The 16,992-nt window shown below is 43.8% G+C and overlaps 1 protein-coding gene across 1 annotated transcript; it reads right to left on the bottom strand.

The window, feature by feature from the left end:
• Window positions 1-241: 241 nt before the first annotated feature.
• fancl (FA complementation group L) lies at window positions 242-16,015 on the bottom strand. The gene is made up of 14 exons (XM_079729274.1): window positions 15,772-16,015; window positions 15,630-15,688; window positions 15,349-15,409; window positions 14,644-14,700; window positions 14,233-14,330; window positions 9,917-10,013; window positions 8,540-8,608; window positions 5,000-5,150; window positions 4,733-4,816; window positions 3,723-3,768; window positions 2,959-3,040; window positions 1,611-1,727; window positions 1,119-1,190; window positions 242-388 (listed from the first exon to the last, which is right to left on the bottom strand). Exons 1-14 carry the CDS (start codon window positions 15,862-15,864, stop codon window positions 353-355), a joined length of 1,122 nt encoding a protein of 373 aa, XP_079585400.1. The 5' UTR covers window positions 15,865-16,015; the 3' UTR covers window positions 242-352.
• Between the last annotated feature and the right edge of the window lie 977 nt (window positions 16,016-16,992).

The raw sequence follows: 16,992 nt of genomic DNA on the forward strand, positions 1-16,992 counted from the left end.
GAGAGTGAGCACAGCCCGGAGGCACGTACACTTCCTCGATCTCCTCCCCCACAGAGGGGGGAGGGGCCGAGGCATCCTGGAGTGGGAGGAGCCATCTCCCGGGGTCCCCAGAGAGGAGCCCGGTGTCAATTTGATAGCGAGGCCCATCTGGAGGAACATGTTTATCTGCGGCACCGTTTTCGCAACCCTCTTTTTTTTGTCTTTGTTTGTGTTGAGACACTGAGTTGATGCGCACAACCGTAATACAAATATGAATCACTAGAGCTGGATCGTGTGGGCCGTCCTGCCCGTGGCTCCCATGTAGTAATTTTGGTTTGAATGTGGTGGAAGATGGAAGAGCAATCCTCAAACCTCAGGATTGTGGTACTGCCATCTTTACAGTGATTGGCTGAAACACAAGCGAAAACATAATTTTTGTTTGAGTAAAGAGTATCCTAGCAAGAAGAAAGCAAGTGGCTCTTTTATAAAACATCTGTAGTTGGATTTGTTGACACCGAAGACTACCCAATACATCGGAGCACAATGCCACTCTCAAGGTGCTGACAAACATTTGTTAAACGGTACATCACTCTCAGCTGAAAGGGATGACAAAACAGTTATTTATGTATGCATGGTGCCCAGGGCACACTCACAAAGAGACTGTCACTATTCTATATGCCAGTGTTCATCAACCAGTTTTGTACTGCAGGTAGCACGTAGGATGCCATTCTTGAAACATACTTTTTTTTACAATAGTAGAAAAATAAGTGAGTCGTTTTTCATAGTAATGTTTTCCATTCATGTTTTGCATGGATTTGTGTTTGCTACATAAACACTTGTAGCATAAGCATTTCTTTCAACAGTTTCCCACTGTCCATGGCCTTCTTAATCGTAAAAAGAATTGAGTCAAATGCTTGCACTCTATGCTCCACCACTGTATGTGTATTTATGTATTCCTTACAAAATGCATATAAGGTGGTCTGCGAAAAGGTCTTGATGATAATTTTGTGATACAGCTTAGGTCAAAGGTCAGGATCCACTGCCATATGCAGTATACAAAGCAGGCGAGTTCATTAGCCGAAGGATATGTTGAAGGCCACTGTTGACCCAATGATACGAGCAAAGATGTCGGATCATACCTTGCTGCAGTACGGACACTCGCCAAACACCACACTGAAGCTCTGCCTGCTGGATGGCAGTGCACGCAGCCACTGGTGGAGAAGGAGAGATTGGAAGAATATTCCTGTGTATACATACTTTATATGTTCTTATATGTGCTTAGAAAAGAATTAGGGACATATTGTTGTCTATTTGTAATGGTTATGTGATGATTCATAGAAGGTCTTCTGATCGGTCAACCTCTTTCAGTTTATTCATTCTAGCTGAGGAGAAAGAAAAAGTCTATCGCATTGGTGGTGGTGATTGGTGGCAATCTCTGACCTCACATTTTTGGATGTGCTAAATCATTTAGCATATCTTGGTATATGGGCCAAAGATATCTGGCCATTATTTTATTAAGGCAGTGCCTTATTAACATCTTACCAACGGAACACATTAGTATAGATATTATGTAAATTAGACAGACTTGCAGATCATCCTGGGTATGTTTGTGTGCGTTGGCGTGTACACACCTCATATAGACAGGCCTGGTGGAAGGGCTGGCCGCAGCGCGGGTCGTTGCACACCTGATCCGGGATGGCGGTCTCCAGTCGATAGGCATAACAGATGCCACACTCTGCGCTGAAGCTCTGCACACACAGGAGCACGTAACGCATGATATCGCTGACACCACTCCTCAGCCGTCAATTATGAGGGCCGCATGTTTTTTTTTTTTTTCGAAAACAAGCAAAGGGCGGATCAGCAGTTATGTTCTTCGCTGTTTGTATTTCATGCACACAAATTGTAATTTTAGACAAGACTTCTGCATAGCTGAGCCTAGAAGTGTTTGATTTACTTAAATCAGTTCCGGTTTTCCTTGAAAGCCCATTTTAGTGCCTTTAGAGCTGAACTTAAAGTGTGTCCTAAAAATGTGTGAATAAAAATCATTCTTAGAGACTAATGTAATTGATTTTGTAGCAGCTTTGAAATTTCACCCGTGGTCATGTGTGGGGAACCTACTCAACGCATTAGAAAAGTGTTTGAGTTGAAGCTCTGGCCTCTGTCAGGGACGGCTTCACCAAGTTACGCCCAACTTCTCAAATTCCCTCCTCGAAGAATCATCCTTATGCCACCTTTTCTCTCTCCTGGCGCACACTCTCCATTTCCCCCCACCCCCTCCCTCCTCTCTGCCTTCGTTTGCACTTTTCATAATGAGAAGATAATTTTTTTTATTCTCCAAGTGATATCAATTAAGAGAAAAGATGTCAGGTAAAAAAAATAAATGTATTATATGATATTCAACATCTGGTCAAGTCTACATTTCCATGCTTCTCGGAATGTTAATGAAGCTGAAGCATTAATCACTCTGGCGACAGCACATAAACACCAAGCCCTTTTCAACCCATCCGCAGAGGCAGGAAGGGGAGCGAGGAGGGTGTGTGTGTCTGTGTGTGTATGCATTTTGATAAATGGTTTGGTGTGATAAAAGCGATCTTGATAGTGGTGTGGATTCTGCCATCTTCTGGTTATTCTAATGATCCTCTCTATATACAACCCAATTAAAAAGGAGGATGTCCCACCTCTCAACATACAAATATGATTTAGTTAAATACAAATATAAATAGAGCAATTGACAACCAAAAAAGGAGCTGTAGGTCCACGCCGGGTAAAGGCGGAGGGGGTGGAGTACCTTCCAGCTAAAACCAGGCAAACGAGCAGGAGTACATACACACGCTAGTACATAGTCCAAGGAATCATCATCATCATACAGCAAACAAGACGGAAGTGAAGAGAGGGTGTGTGTGTGTGTGTGTGTGTGTGTGTGTGTGTGTGTGTGTGTGTGTGTGTGTGTGTGTGTGTGTGTGTGTGTGTGTGACATACAGATTTTTCGTGGGTGGCAGGTGACGGGAATTCTATCTCCAAAACATCCTGGAGGTTGTGCAAGACGCTGGAGCCCGGGTTCCTGTCAGCAGAGCAGAGACAGCTCCTTCACACACACTAATTAAACACATGCAAATGAAGCCTGCAGAGACACTGCGGCATGATTAGGAGCACTTCACCATTGGTTTATGAAAGACAAAAAAAAAAGAAAACACATGATATATATATGTATATATATGTATTTTATATATATGTTTGTATATCTATATATTCACACAGACAAATGTTTTTGTTGTGTGAGTGTCTGCTTTTTTGGAACAATGGAATATAATCTAAAAGGAAGCCTTGTTCCTTCCCATCAGCGTACCAGTTCAGGGCTTGACACCAGGAACTGGTCTTTCGGTTATTTTAAGACTACCACTGCAAATAGAGAATATATATACAAACAACCAAAACGTCAAAAATGGCAGCAGTGCTTAATCTGAAGGATCCTGAGATGAAGATTTGAAGGATTTGCATTTTGCCTGGTGAGATTTTGAGGCGTCTCAACCTCATTGAAAAACAAATGGTCATGGTCCATGTGTCATGCAGCATGCCTGTTCTGAGAACAGAAAGAACGCCCTAAGGTACTGGTGGACCTCTTTTTTCGCCTGTGCTAATGTTTTCTATTCGTCTTTTTCCTTAAATAATGAACAGCAATGAGCTACGAGGACACCGATTCGAGGAAGGCGTCACGAGTAGCCACTCGGACCCTGACCGCTCACCACATGTGCATGTTGGCGTTCAGCTTGTTCCGAAGAGGGGTCACCACTGCAACACAGACAGACATATGACACTGAGTGAACTGCATTATGTTTTCAATACATTTACTGCAGGGCAGTCCTGAAGAAAACACGCACACACACACATACACACACACACACAAACACACACACACACACACACACACACACACACACACCTTGAGGTTAGTTTTGATGATACTGCACGCATGTGTGATTTGACGGTGGTCCAGTTCACTATGCCACTCAGAAGGCAGAACATCCATTACATTGTCCGTGCCACAGGGGAGGGTGTATGTGTCTGTGTGTTTGTGTGTGTGTGTGTGTCTGTGTGTGCACAGTCCTTTCTCCTGTTATTTATTATTCGTACATGCAGAAAGATATATTTCGCACAACACCTTGTATTTGAGGGGTTCTCGCCAGCCTCCCGTCTTGGAGGCTGAAGTCTGTCTGTGTATGTGTGTGTTAATATCCTTTGGAGATGCATTGCTAGGCAACTGCCTTGGAGTTGTGCAGCATCCACATTGTGTGACCTTGGGCTTCACAGAAACAATTGTCAGCAATTGACAGGGGCTTGGATAGAGCCACCCCTCTAGACACTGCCCATTCGCCCTAAGAAATGAAAATGAAGTAAATAAATTTGTCTGGCTTTGGACTCCACCCGGCTTGTGTGAGTGAACACACGTCTGCCTGGAAGCAATTTCTCTGACATGGACACACCTGGAAAGATGTGACTAAACCATAGAGGATTCATCTGCCCCCCCTCCCTACAGCCACGTTACTTCAAAGTTCCTGCCCTTTCCTCTCAAGATAATCTCCAAATGAAAATCCTAGATTTAGATTATAAATATATACATCATGCGACATACAGGACAAACAGATGAGCACATGAGATTGTTAGAAGATGGCCTTTACTTCCTAGCTCCATCCAATATCAATCGACTACATAGTTGAAATTGGATGCTTTCAGGTTCTTCCCACATGTTACTCACCATGTTCGGCTCCAAGCAGACAGCTCTCTGGTAGCATTTTGGGGTGTCTGGGGTTCACATCCACCCGGATAGACACGTTGCTCCCTGAAAAGAAAAAAAGGACATTGCGATGTATTTAATTAAAAGGATGTCGCCTCACATCCTTTTATTGGTTTCATCATTTTGTAACTGGATTTCTGATATAATCTACATTTTAGCCAAGATCTGAGTAATCATCATGAAGTTTATCAGCAGATTAAGTGGGACAGTGTGCGTGCGTGCGTATACCAATTGCGATCCTCCTCATGGTGTCAGCCCTGCTTGGCCTCTCTGGCTCCAGGACCCAGGTCCTACGGTCAATCTCATCCAGCACCTCCCAGAACTCTGCCAGGGAGTCCAGGACCAGCATGAACTGGCTGTGGAGCTTCTCCAGTGTGCTCTGCCAAACCACATCACATTTGACCAAACACGAAATCAGACCAGACAAGACCACCCAAACCATACCACACATCAGACCAAACACAAAATCAGACCAGACCAACCCAAACCATACCACACATCAGACCAAACACGAAGTCAGACCAGACCCGACCAAACCATACCACACATCAGACCAAACACGAAATCAGACCAGCCCCGACCAAACCGTACCACACATCATTAATCTCACCGAATCCGATCAGATCAGGTTATAACAAATCAGAACATACAGCAGGACAGTCTGGCCAGCTTGATAACCAATCATTTCCAACTGTTTCGCACTTTATCCAAGAACCCTTCTCTTTTTGAACAGATGATGAGATGATCTCTTCTGAGTCGGGGGTTTTGATGAGAATTGATTGGTTGTGGTCAGAGTAAGCTTAAAAGGCACCATGTAAAAAAACAAAGAATTTAAGATATTTAATTCATTTGTGTTAGTATTATACTCACTGTCTGATTGAAGTTCAGCAGAAAATGAGTATAAGGGGGATTTAAAAATTGCAAAATAATCAACATTTGTTTTGTATTAAATTATGCCAATATGCCGGTAGATTGTAAACATACTATCCTAAATATACATATTTCTTTCCATTCTAAGTAAACTCCAGTAAAACCAGGTTATTGACAATATATTGACAAATGTATTGTGCTAGCGTAACCTAACCTTCAACAGCAAATCTTATACGGTGCTCTTTAAAATACTTAATGAGCAACATAACGCGAAAACAACATACAAACAAACAAAAGCCACTTTTATTGCCAGTAATAATTTCACTGTCTGTTTAATTAGTTTTGTTTACTCCGTATGCACTGGGAAATGCTAATCTCTGAGTTTGATATTTTTTCATATGCACACACCTTTCAAGGCCTTATTGGACGGCAAATTGGATCCATTTGAAATCGGGTTGATTGTCAGATTTCAAGGGCTTATTCCTTTTATTTTTTAACCAACTGGTCATCCGCACAGATACAGAGGGACACACACACACACTAACTAGAAGAAGAAACAGAGAGAAAGAGAGGAAGGGTGGCGGGAAATAAAGATGGGAGCGAGGAGAGAGATAAAAATAAAAAAATAAACCAAAAATTATGGGTCATTGTGCCGGCACAGTGCACACAATTAAGCATCGGCCAGGTGTGAGAGCCTCAGCAATTACAGCCCAATTAATGCCAGTGGCATGATTATGGTTACAGCGCCGGATAACGATGCTAGGTCTGGCTTGGAAAAAGGAAATGAGTGTGTATGTTATGGTGGTGGTGGTGGGGAAGGGGGAGGGGGATTTGCAGAAGAAGAGTTGGTAATTGAATTCCTGCAGTTTCTGCAACGTTGAGAGTACATCGTGGGGGCCAAAAGAGGGGGTGAAGGAGGGGAGGGCATCTCAGCGGAGAACGTAAAGAGCTACTTATGTCTCAATCAGGCCTTTCCTCCTGGTCTTTAGCTCAGCCCAACTAGCGGCCCCGGGCACTGCCCACCGGAGACAGGCCAGAGTACCTTTTTTCCTTTCCAACACACTATGTATTTTTGTGCCTTGAGGCTGCAAAACAAACGGCACCCGACACAATTGGAAGTCTGTCAATAATTAATTAATGACCGGAGCAACGCACCATGGGCTGATGGGCTTCAACGTCCCGTGATGTGAACTGTTGTCCACTACAAACCGAACCGGACCTTCAATGTCCATTCAGAAGGGAACTACAGGGGGATAGGGGTGAGCCTATCATCTCGTCAGGCCTAATGAGGGGCTTTGATGTGTGCAGCATGGCCAATGTTTTCATCGATCCCTATGTCTCTATTGTGATAAGAAGGTGCAGAGGTACGAACAAATAGTTAGTACCTACCTATGGTACTGAGCTAATTATTAATGGCTGAATGAATGATGCCATTTATGTCTTCAGGCACAACCCTACTTAATATCTTGCTATCTTTTATTGCATGTTGTTGTGGTTGTTGTTGTTTTGCTGCACAATTGTATGCTTCTGCTGTTGTGGGGTTTGGTCATTTGTTTTGCATTCAGGACTAACACAGACAGAAAGACACAGACAGACAGGCAGACACACACAAAGATTGAATAGACCACTGCATACACATCTCATAATAACAGAAGGACACGGTAGGTAGCACAGCAAAATGTAACGAATGCAAACACACAACAACAAACAGGGTGATGATGGTTGTAGTGTGTCGGTGCTCGGCCAGACTTTAATGCAAACATCAATCGACGTGTTGGCATACTGTATGCCCACTCACAATCACTCACTCACATGTACTCATTGCTGTTGCCTCTCTCACCCCCTAGTTCCCTTTGACATATTTCATCATGTCACGCACACCCAAAACATTCCAATAATGAATATGTTTTTTTTGTTGTTTTGATTTAATTTAAATCACGTTATAAAAAATGTTTTTTTGCCCATTGGGTCAGTGTAAATAAGGTTTCATTTGCACACCCAAACATACAGACAGTCACACATACACACGCATACATTCACACACATGCACAGATACCCCGGTTTGTTTTTCTTGTCCTTCCATTTCCACATAAATACACAGAGTGGCACGTTTTAGCCCCGCTACGGAGCAGGCAATAATTACTCATTCAAATGAACATGTCAGCAACACTGCCGACAGACAGGCCCCACCCTCCCCCTGCACACACACACATCCCCCGCGCACACTCACCCCAAGCACGCAAATACACACAGAGACACACACACAGAGACACACACACACACACACACACACACACACACACACACACACAGACTTCCCATTCCTTCCCCTCCTCCCCCAACCTCCTACAACCACATGCACAGGCACCAACACAGACATGCACCATTAAGTGTGTTAAATACACACACACACTTAAAAACACAAACACACACAAATTCAAAAACCAAAAAGGCATGAACACTCACAATTTCACGCACACACATTCCTATGAAATATACACACACACACATTTCTATGAAATACACACACACATACACTCTCACACACTGGATGTTGCATTGTGGGGGAGATCCATCAGCGGCCCAGCAGGCAGACAGGCTCCATACGGCAGCACTGTTCTGAGCTGGTACTCACTGTAGGCCTGACATGTATCACACATGTGTGCACACACATGCTCACGCGCACAAACACACACACAGTAGCATCTCCACCAGCCAAATCATTGTCTAAAGGCTCTCTTCTGCAACTCTGGCTCTCTCCTTTTCATGAAGGCCACCCCCCATCCCCCGTACCCGAAGTGGTGTGCGTAGTGGCCCATTGCTCTGCGAGATTATAATAAATTAAACAAACAATTGGGAGGGATCATTAGGAAGGTGGGTGTGTGTGTGTGTGTGTACCTGCGGTGTCCAAGCCATGTCCAAGGGAACTGGCACGTCAGCCGAGCAGTCTGGACTTTCTTCTGGGTGCTGAGGAAAGTAAACAAATGCAAAAGATTGACGTCCTCATATTGTTTTCCCCGAGCTTCTTCAGTCAGTTAGTCAGACAATTAATTGGGGCAGTGCACTACGCTTCTAGATTTTTCAACACAAATATCCTTACAATGAATTAAAATGATGTGTTTAGCATTACAGCATGCCAACATACTGTACTTGTGTACATACTGTACTTGTGTAAAATTATTTTAAAAGGCATGAACTTTGATGCTACAACGGCCATCTCAGCTCTCCACATCTCAACTTCCAGCAACTCGTCTTAAGTGGTACAATCAGGATGCCAGATGCCTCACCTTCCTCTTTGTGTGTGTGTGTGTGTGTTCTGGCATTCCCCAGCTTGTTTTCCCCGCAGGGGGTTCGGAGGCAGCTCTGGGAGTTTCACATCCCTGATGCCAGAGAAGGTGCGTGCTCAGGACACTTGGGGATATGTAGGCCTCCCCGTCTTCTCATGTGGGCAAAGCTTTTATTTATTTATTTTATTCGTCAGTGTGTGTGTGGGTGGGGGGGGGCTCCCGTCTGCTTACCCACAACGCCTGGGAATGTGACCTTCAACAACTGCAGCTCTTGCAGCTTAGTGCCACAGAGGGCTGCCTTTGGAAAACAAACTTTAACTGCAAAAGTGTTCTCGTACGAATGCAAATGGTTTGGAGGTATACGGCCTTTAATGATTTTATGGTTCATCAAATTGTCCAGAAACATGTCCCACTTTTTAAAAGGGGGCGAGCTTTATCGAACAACAGAGGAAAAGCAATTTACTCTAAAGGGGTCTTGACTTCTATTTTGTTTATCCAAACACTGAATTGTTTTTATCCATTCACTTTACTAGAAGAGCCCCGGGGCTTGTCTTCATCTGGCATATTTCTGGTGCTTCATCAAACTACACAGAGGAGGCTCCTGTAGTGACAGATATTGCAGATTTGATGTCCGCTGAGGACGGTGGAAAGCGTTCCATCACCCATCCACATTGAGCGGTTTTATCCTCGCTGCATCTCGGACACAGCAGGGTTTTATCGTATCCTTCTACGCACTGGCTCTCCCGTTTTGGCCTAGATTTACTGACGATGGAGTCGTCCATCGGCCCGCCACTCAACCACCTCACAAGATGTGACCTCTCAGCTTGGACTGCTAGTGAGTCAAACCCCAACTGTGAATGTGTTGCTTTTGTGTAATAATTGAGCTTGGGCACGAGAATGATCCGTGCCATGAGGCCTTTTGGTGTGTGTGAGTGTGTGTGCGTGCGTGCATGTTTGTGCATGCGTGCAGAGTGAGTCATTGTCTTACCTTGGCCTTGAGTTTAACTGTGAGTATGTGCTCCCGCTCTGAAGAGTCGCCGGCTTTCAATCTCAGCGTACGGAACTCGGAGTCTATGAAAAGCAACCTCAAGACGCGCACACACATACACCACGAAAACTCAATAAATCCACACCCTAAATCTGGCGGCGGACACAGGGGTGTACATGCAATATTGTGAGATGACAGGAGCTATCAGGAGCCGTTAATCATGTCTTCGCGGGGCGGTGCGTAGACGCCACGCCGGGCTCCTGGATTTACAGCCGCCCTGTAGTGGACGCTGGAATCAGTCTGAGTACTTTGACTTATATGTGCAAATGCGACACGACCAGGCCTGCCGCCACTTTGACGGTTCTATTTTTTTGCGTTTTGAGTATGTGTGACAAGGAGCTGTGGGGGGGTCGTTATCTGTAGTCGTATTATTTTTCCATTAAAGATGGACACGTCACATTCTACAATATGACCGAAAGAACAGATGTTGTTTTAGTGCAATGGCGTTTGGAAATAAAGGACGCATCGGTAATAACCAATAACCCCCCCGCCCAGCACTAATAATGACTTCATAGTTACGTCAGCTGTGTTACTATACCCGGTGGCTTTGGATCCACCTCTTCAAAGGACAAACAAACACTTATAATAATGAGTAGAATAATGATGACCTTTATTTATTGAGTCCAGCAGAAAGCTTGCGACTAAAGTCTATTATATAAAATGCAGTCTGCCTGAGGGGCAGCATGAGAAAGCCCGAATGAGATAAGGCTTGTTGTGTAAGGGGGGTTTGAGACAATGGCTGGATCAAGTGGTTCCCAATTTTTTTGTTTTTTATCAGGTCCCTCCTGTCAAAAAGCCCCCCCCCAGGGTTAAAATAAGTGCAATTCCTTGGTAAATATAAATCGTATTTCAGGGTTCCACCGGGAACCACTTTAACATGGTGGCGCAGGCGCTCCTATACAATCTGTGAGCTTCTCTTTCTCTCAATTCTACCTTCCATCTCATCTCAACTGGAGAGAAACACTGTGTTATATTTGAATCACCTTGACAGCATACAACACGGCCTGATAGCAACTTTCTTTTCCATGTGTCATCAACCATTGAGTCAGCTAGCAGATGCTTTCATCCAAAGTGACCTAAAGTGGATTAAGTGATTATTATAATTTTTTCCCCACAATGTTCAGGTATGGATTAGGCATCGCGCACAGTGATGCCGACAGGTAGGTTCCTCCCTAGACTAGTTCCTCATGTCATCTAAATAAATCGGGCACTGGTAAAAAGAGGAGCCTTTACGGTGCATATTGCAGTGGCTGAGCCTCCCGTTGTGAACAACTTCAAATTGACTAGTGTAACAAACTCACTGTCGCCATCATCGTCGCTGTCAGCAGACCGCTGATCCCGACATCTCCTTCCCATATGGGGCAGTGGCAGATACATTTCCCCTCCCGCACGGATACCGCCACACTCCTAATCTCTCACATCTGCGTTTTGTGATCTCACGCACACAAACACACACACACACACTTTCCCGTGCCACAGTTTGTAAGATGCGATGATAAAGTGGAATTGCTTATCAGTCCTGTAGCAGGCCTATGTGACCATTGAGGAGTTTCCTCAAATATGATGGCAAAAACAAGTCTGTGACCGTTAAGGAATACATTACTTGTACATCTTTCACACATAACAGGATAGAGAAATATACTGGGCTCCTTGAGAGAGGACTATCTACAACCTATTCCCCTCCTCCCGACTGATTCAATTTCTATGATTTCTCTATAGTATCTTTTATTCAAAGGTATAGTGGCCGGGTCGATCAGACGATCAGCCTCGGACCAACGTAAAGTTCTTCAAATTAGTTCACAACAGTGGCAAAACAAAAGCTTCCTCACTGCCTCTTCCATACATCATCTTTCCCCCTGTGACACGGTTCCATCTGCACTCCTCGAGGGGTCTCCTGCCCAGGGAGGCAGGGGTTCGGTGCAGGCCCCTCCCCCCTCTCTGCCATGATTAAAACAGCGTGAGAGTGGGATGACCTGCTGGGAAGACTGATGAGAGCATCCTATTTGCAACTCCGCAAGCCAACCGCATTGCACGCAGACGCCACACATCAGCACGCATCCTGGCACCACAGAATGCACATCTGTGATTGGCTATGTCTGTCTGTGTGTGCTGTGTGTGTATGTGTGTGGTTGTGTGTGTGAGTGTCAGAATGAAACTTAGTTGGGCGACTAATTTGACGGTGATATAGGGCAGTGGTTTCTAAACTGCGGGTCACGTCCCACCGGCATCCAATTAGATCAATGTGATAGCGGTTATTAATGTTAGAGGTTCACTAAAAGCTGTGAACGAGGAAATAGCGAAAGCAGAGGGCACCAAACCACATACACAAACATTGGTACAACTTGAAAAACTTTGGTCCAATGTTCATTCACAATCCCTTTAAAAAGTATTTTGAGAGTATAGAACGTAGACTGTGGAACTTTCCCAGAGGCAACACTGACACCACTGCTTTTCATTACTGTTTGCTGCTCGGATGACCACACACTTCCTCTTTAAAGGGTCTCACTCACTGCGAGAGTGGGACCAAGCCTCATACTTAGGACAATATGGAGGTGAAGGGTCACACAGTAAACTCCAGTAGAGATCTACTCGACCTCATTCCCCATTAATTAACCCATGATCTCTTCTTCCCCAATCAACAGAGATGACCACTCTGACACACAGAGGGAATGGGTGCAAAATAAATCCAGATAGGGGAAAGGGAGGGAGGGTGGGAGAGAGGGAGAGCAAGAAAGAAATGAGCTTCTCACTCTACCTGGTCCCAATCAACTAACAAGAATTACCGCTCTAAACCCCTGGCGGCCATTAACGTCGCCCATGCCAATTAAGTCACTAAACGAATCTCGAGTGCTTTGGAGAGACTGGGGCCCAGCGTGTATAATGCCTTGTCGTTGTAACATGACATGGAAACAACGCAGCATACCTTTACCAACCGCCCCCCACCACCGCCATCACTATCCGCACTCTCCTATTAAAACCAAAGACTCTTCAATTAGAGCAATTTGCATTTTTTGCTAATAAGATAATTGCGGGTTGTGGTCATTAATACGGGGGGAAAGTGGAAAATGAGCACTGCAGATGAGCTTAATCCGTGCTGGGGGAGAACAGATCAGATGACGGACTAGATCTGCGGCACAAACCCTTCTCAGCCCCATCCGCCTCCATCCCCCCCAGCCCCAAGGGAGGTGGGGTGACGGCATTAGCCGCCGCACGTGGGCTCAGCGTTATTAAATGTGACCTGGATTTAACTATAACTCAATAACTAAAAATAAGTAAGTCGTTAGAAGAGTGGCGCTGAGAAATGTGGAGCAAACGCCGCTGCCGTCCTCGCCACGGCAACGCCTGAGGGCGGGCTGTGGAACCAGGCGATTAGCCGCGGCACGCATGCTAAAGCTATTCCGCTCAAGTTCTGTTTTTTCTTTCAATCTTTCTAAAGATATGAAAAAGATACTTTCCCCCCCCTTCCCGCAAATCCCACTGACCATGGTAAAGGGGCTACAGAGATGGCGAGACACCACCTGGAAACAAGAACACTCAAGGAAAACTAAAGGATCCTCATCCTTTTTTAGGCTATAATCATCCAATAATACATTGTTTTTCTACTTTCACTCAGATCCAATATAACTGAATTGCTGGTGGATGTTGTGACGAAACATATCAACGAGAATGCTTTTCCAATGCATTAAGGTCACTGCATGTTCTACCCGTCACCGTGACAACGGATCGGTAAATCAGTGTGCTATAAACTACATTGGCCTGACACAGCGAGGATTGTATTTCAACCAAAAGCAGGGCAGACGCATCGTGAAGTAGTCGATTCAATGTAACAATAACAGTAATAATAATGGTTATAGTAACTATAATAACAGCAGGCCGCCCCTTCAAAATCTCTATCGGCATTGACTGACTTAGAGGCTCATTAGGTAATGGCAGCTTTGGATTTAGGGCTGGGCAGTAATTCAATATTATGCCCAAACCGATATTAGTTGTGATGTACGGATTTACTTAATGTGACACCCGGTTAAGTAGACACAATCAATTATTGAAGAAAGATATAACCTTAAAATGATCAACAGATGAGAAAACATGACAGATAAAGGCAAAAAACTGTTTTTGGTATGACAGTGCAACTCAAACCATTTCAATCTCGTCAGCTGGACTGCAAAACGGGAAAATTGAATTCATACCACATAATATTAGCCTGTTAAACAGTTCATTGCTTTGACACTTCACATTCCTTGCTTGAACACACTTACTTGTCCCAGCCCAGCATCTCCATCTCCGTAATGAGCTGTGAGTAATATTGGGGAGGTGGGATGGAGAGGTTCTCTGGAAGGCCCCTCAACGCGACCTCCTGCAAGATCACACAGACTGGGTAATGCAGCTCAATGTATCTGTTGCCAAGGTCTGCAGGGGAATTTCTGACACCAGAAAATGTAAACAAGAAGGTGACCGCAGCGTGATGCCCTTGTGCGTACACACACACTATTACATTTTGTTTCTTTTTCCTTCCATCAACCTGATGAGAGAGAGACACGGTGCAGCTCCACTGCTCACAGAAGAGGGCTGTTGATAACGCCTGGGAGGCAGCCATTACTTTCCTATGATATGATAGGCTAACAATGTCAGCGCTAAAGTGAGAACAGCAGACACACTATGCTCCTTACCAAGACGGTCTTGAACTCCAGAATGAAACTGACAAGATTGTCCGAGTGTTGAAGCCTCTAAAAGGAGTCAAATGAAAGAGAGGTGGAGAGAGAGAGGTGGAGAGGGAAAAGGCATCATTGAATGAGAAGATAATGAATTGATGGTGGCCTGCTCTCCCCGCCCCCCTTTTCTTTTTCTCCAGCCATTCAAATCAAACACTGTGTTTGTGATTAATGTGGGCTGCCACCAGCCTTAATAATTAATAATAGCTTAAAGGGTGTGAAAATAATGAACTTTGCTGCCCGGGGTGAAATATCAATCTCATCCAAATAACCCTGAGGGGCCACATAACAAATAGGGACATTTTCCAGGCAATGTTAATTAAACAGTGGAAAAAATATATTATTTTTTTCCAAGAGCGAGGCAGACCTGATGCGTAACAGATAGAAGAATAATGAGGTGAGTTCGAATGCAGCAATCAGGTTGAAAAACTTGATAAAAAAAGTGATTCCCATAGGGCACGGTAGTAGTAGTATTAAGTTTGTCGGTTGTCACACACACACACACACACACACACACACACACACACACACACAAACAGACAGACATCACCCAGATCCACATCTGAGATACAATACAATAGTATGTCAAAGCATCGCACAAGCACACATTTAGGCAAGATAAGAGAATAGATATAGAAACCACAGTTTAAAATAAAACCTGACCTGCTTTACTATGTGCTGATATCCACGGAGCAGATGTTTCAGTTGCCAACAGCAGTGGAGCCTGCACAGGAAAAGGTTAGACGTCTATGTAACTGCAGAAAAGCGTTACAGTAACCGGTGCAGTTGTGACATTTAATAAAGGCATTGGACGGCTGTCCATGAACAATAAGACCTTCAAGAGAAGGGCCTGCTAGTGATAAAATCATAAGTAGAATCTCCCGACAAATATGGCTGTATTATTTTGGTAATAAGATGAATAACATAAGAAGAAGTGCGTATACTTTGCCCGTTTGAGTTGACGGTCAGAAGGCAGCACGATCCTCAGTCTGAAGTCTCTTTCCTAAACAGGGTACAACAAGCGTTTAGTGGTCACGTAGTATGAATTAAACGACAACTAGCACATCGTTTAGTAACAATAGTTACCTGGACCGTAACAAAGCCGTCATATATGGTTTTGTCCTTGTTGAGTGGTAGAAGAATAGGACTCTCGTTGACCAGTGAACTAACGTTAGCCATCCTGACTCTTCCTTATCTGGGGCTCACTAGCTTACAAACTACTCATGTACGGTAGCTACAAGTCACTTAGCTTCCACTAAAGGGCAACCCCGATGTGACGAACCATTAGTTGTTTGTAAGTTTGTATGTTTTTTTGGGGTGTTCAAGTGTACGTTTTATAAACTTGCTTCATGAAATCGGTCCAGTCGGTCCCGCGGATAAAAACAAACCAACTCCGTCACGCGGAGGTGTGGTCTGAATTGAATCTCAAAGCTTTATTAGTCAGGATGTGATAAATCTGTCTGAGAAGGTGTGGTATGGTATGTTTTCGATCAATGAGTTGCGCTATATTCCTTTACTTACTTGTTTGTGTTTCAATGTTTTTTTCTTTTTGTCACAGAACACATAATTATATTTTTTTGCATTTTTATATTACTAAAAATAGAAAAATATATGCACATGCATGGGGCTGTTATAGACAATTTATGATATTGAGCATTTGTGATTTTTTTTAAAGTAATTTTAAAGCTTTAAATGTCTACTGAATATTAGTGTGTTTGTATATATATATATATATATATATATATATATATATATATATATATATATATATATATATATATATATATATATATATATATATATATATATATATTATTATATATTATCTGTGTAGCATCAGCAGGCCTACAGTTGACCACGGACAGGGGAGAGAGCTGTAGTGCTCAGCTTGTCCCAAGTTGTAAAAGGGTGTGTAATTGGTGATAGCATAGACTTGTGATAAACTGTCCTTGGGAAGATGTCAGTCATCAAGACACTTAACCTTTGGGTGCCAAACAGACCAAATGATGTGCAGTGTACAATCTTGAACCAGCAGACCCATGCCTGTCATTCCAAAGGTGAACTCAGCTTGCCTAAGACAAATCCATATCTCTGCTACACTGGAAGCCTTGATCTTTAATACGATTTTGGGACTCACTCCACAGTACTTCACTGCTATTTGGTTCTCTGTTAGTGGTAATGTTTCTGACATTTAGATCTAGGCCTAAAGCCATAACACCAAAGTTGTTGTTTGTGCCTAAACATCCTAAAAAATAACCATCCATCAGTATATGTCTGTATATAAAACCTGGGTCTCCCATGTGAGAT

Source organism: Pollachius pollachius (assembly GCF_949987615.1).
Source record: "Pollachius pollachius genome assembly, chromosome: 2".
Lineage (NCBI taxonomy): Eukaryota > Metazoa > Chordata > Actinopteri > Gadiformes > Gadidae > Pollachius > Pollachius pollachius.

What these genes read in the sequence shown, in the direction of transcription:
- fancl (XM_079729274.1), bottom strand. Translation starts at nt 15,864, where the DNA reads ATGGCTAACGTTAGTTCACTGGTCAACGAGAGTCCTATTCTTCTACCA. An exon ending in TGGAGTTCAAGACCGTCTTG is followed by an intron (nt 14,331 to 14,643) that starts GTAAGGAGCATA and finishes GTGATCTTGCAG; the next exon opens with GAGGTCGCGTTGAGGGGCCT. An exon ending in AGTGTCCGTACTGCAGCAAG is followed by an intron (nt 389 to 1,118) that starts GTATGATCCGAC and finishes CTTGTGTTTCAG; the next exon opens with CCAATCACTGTAAAGATGGC.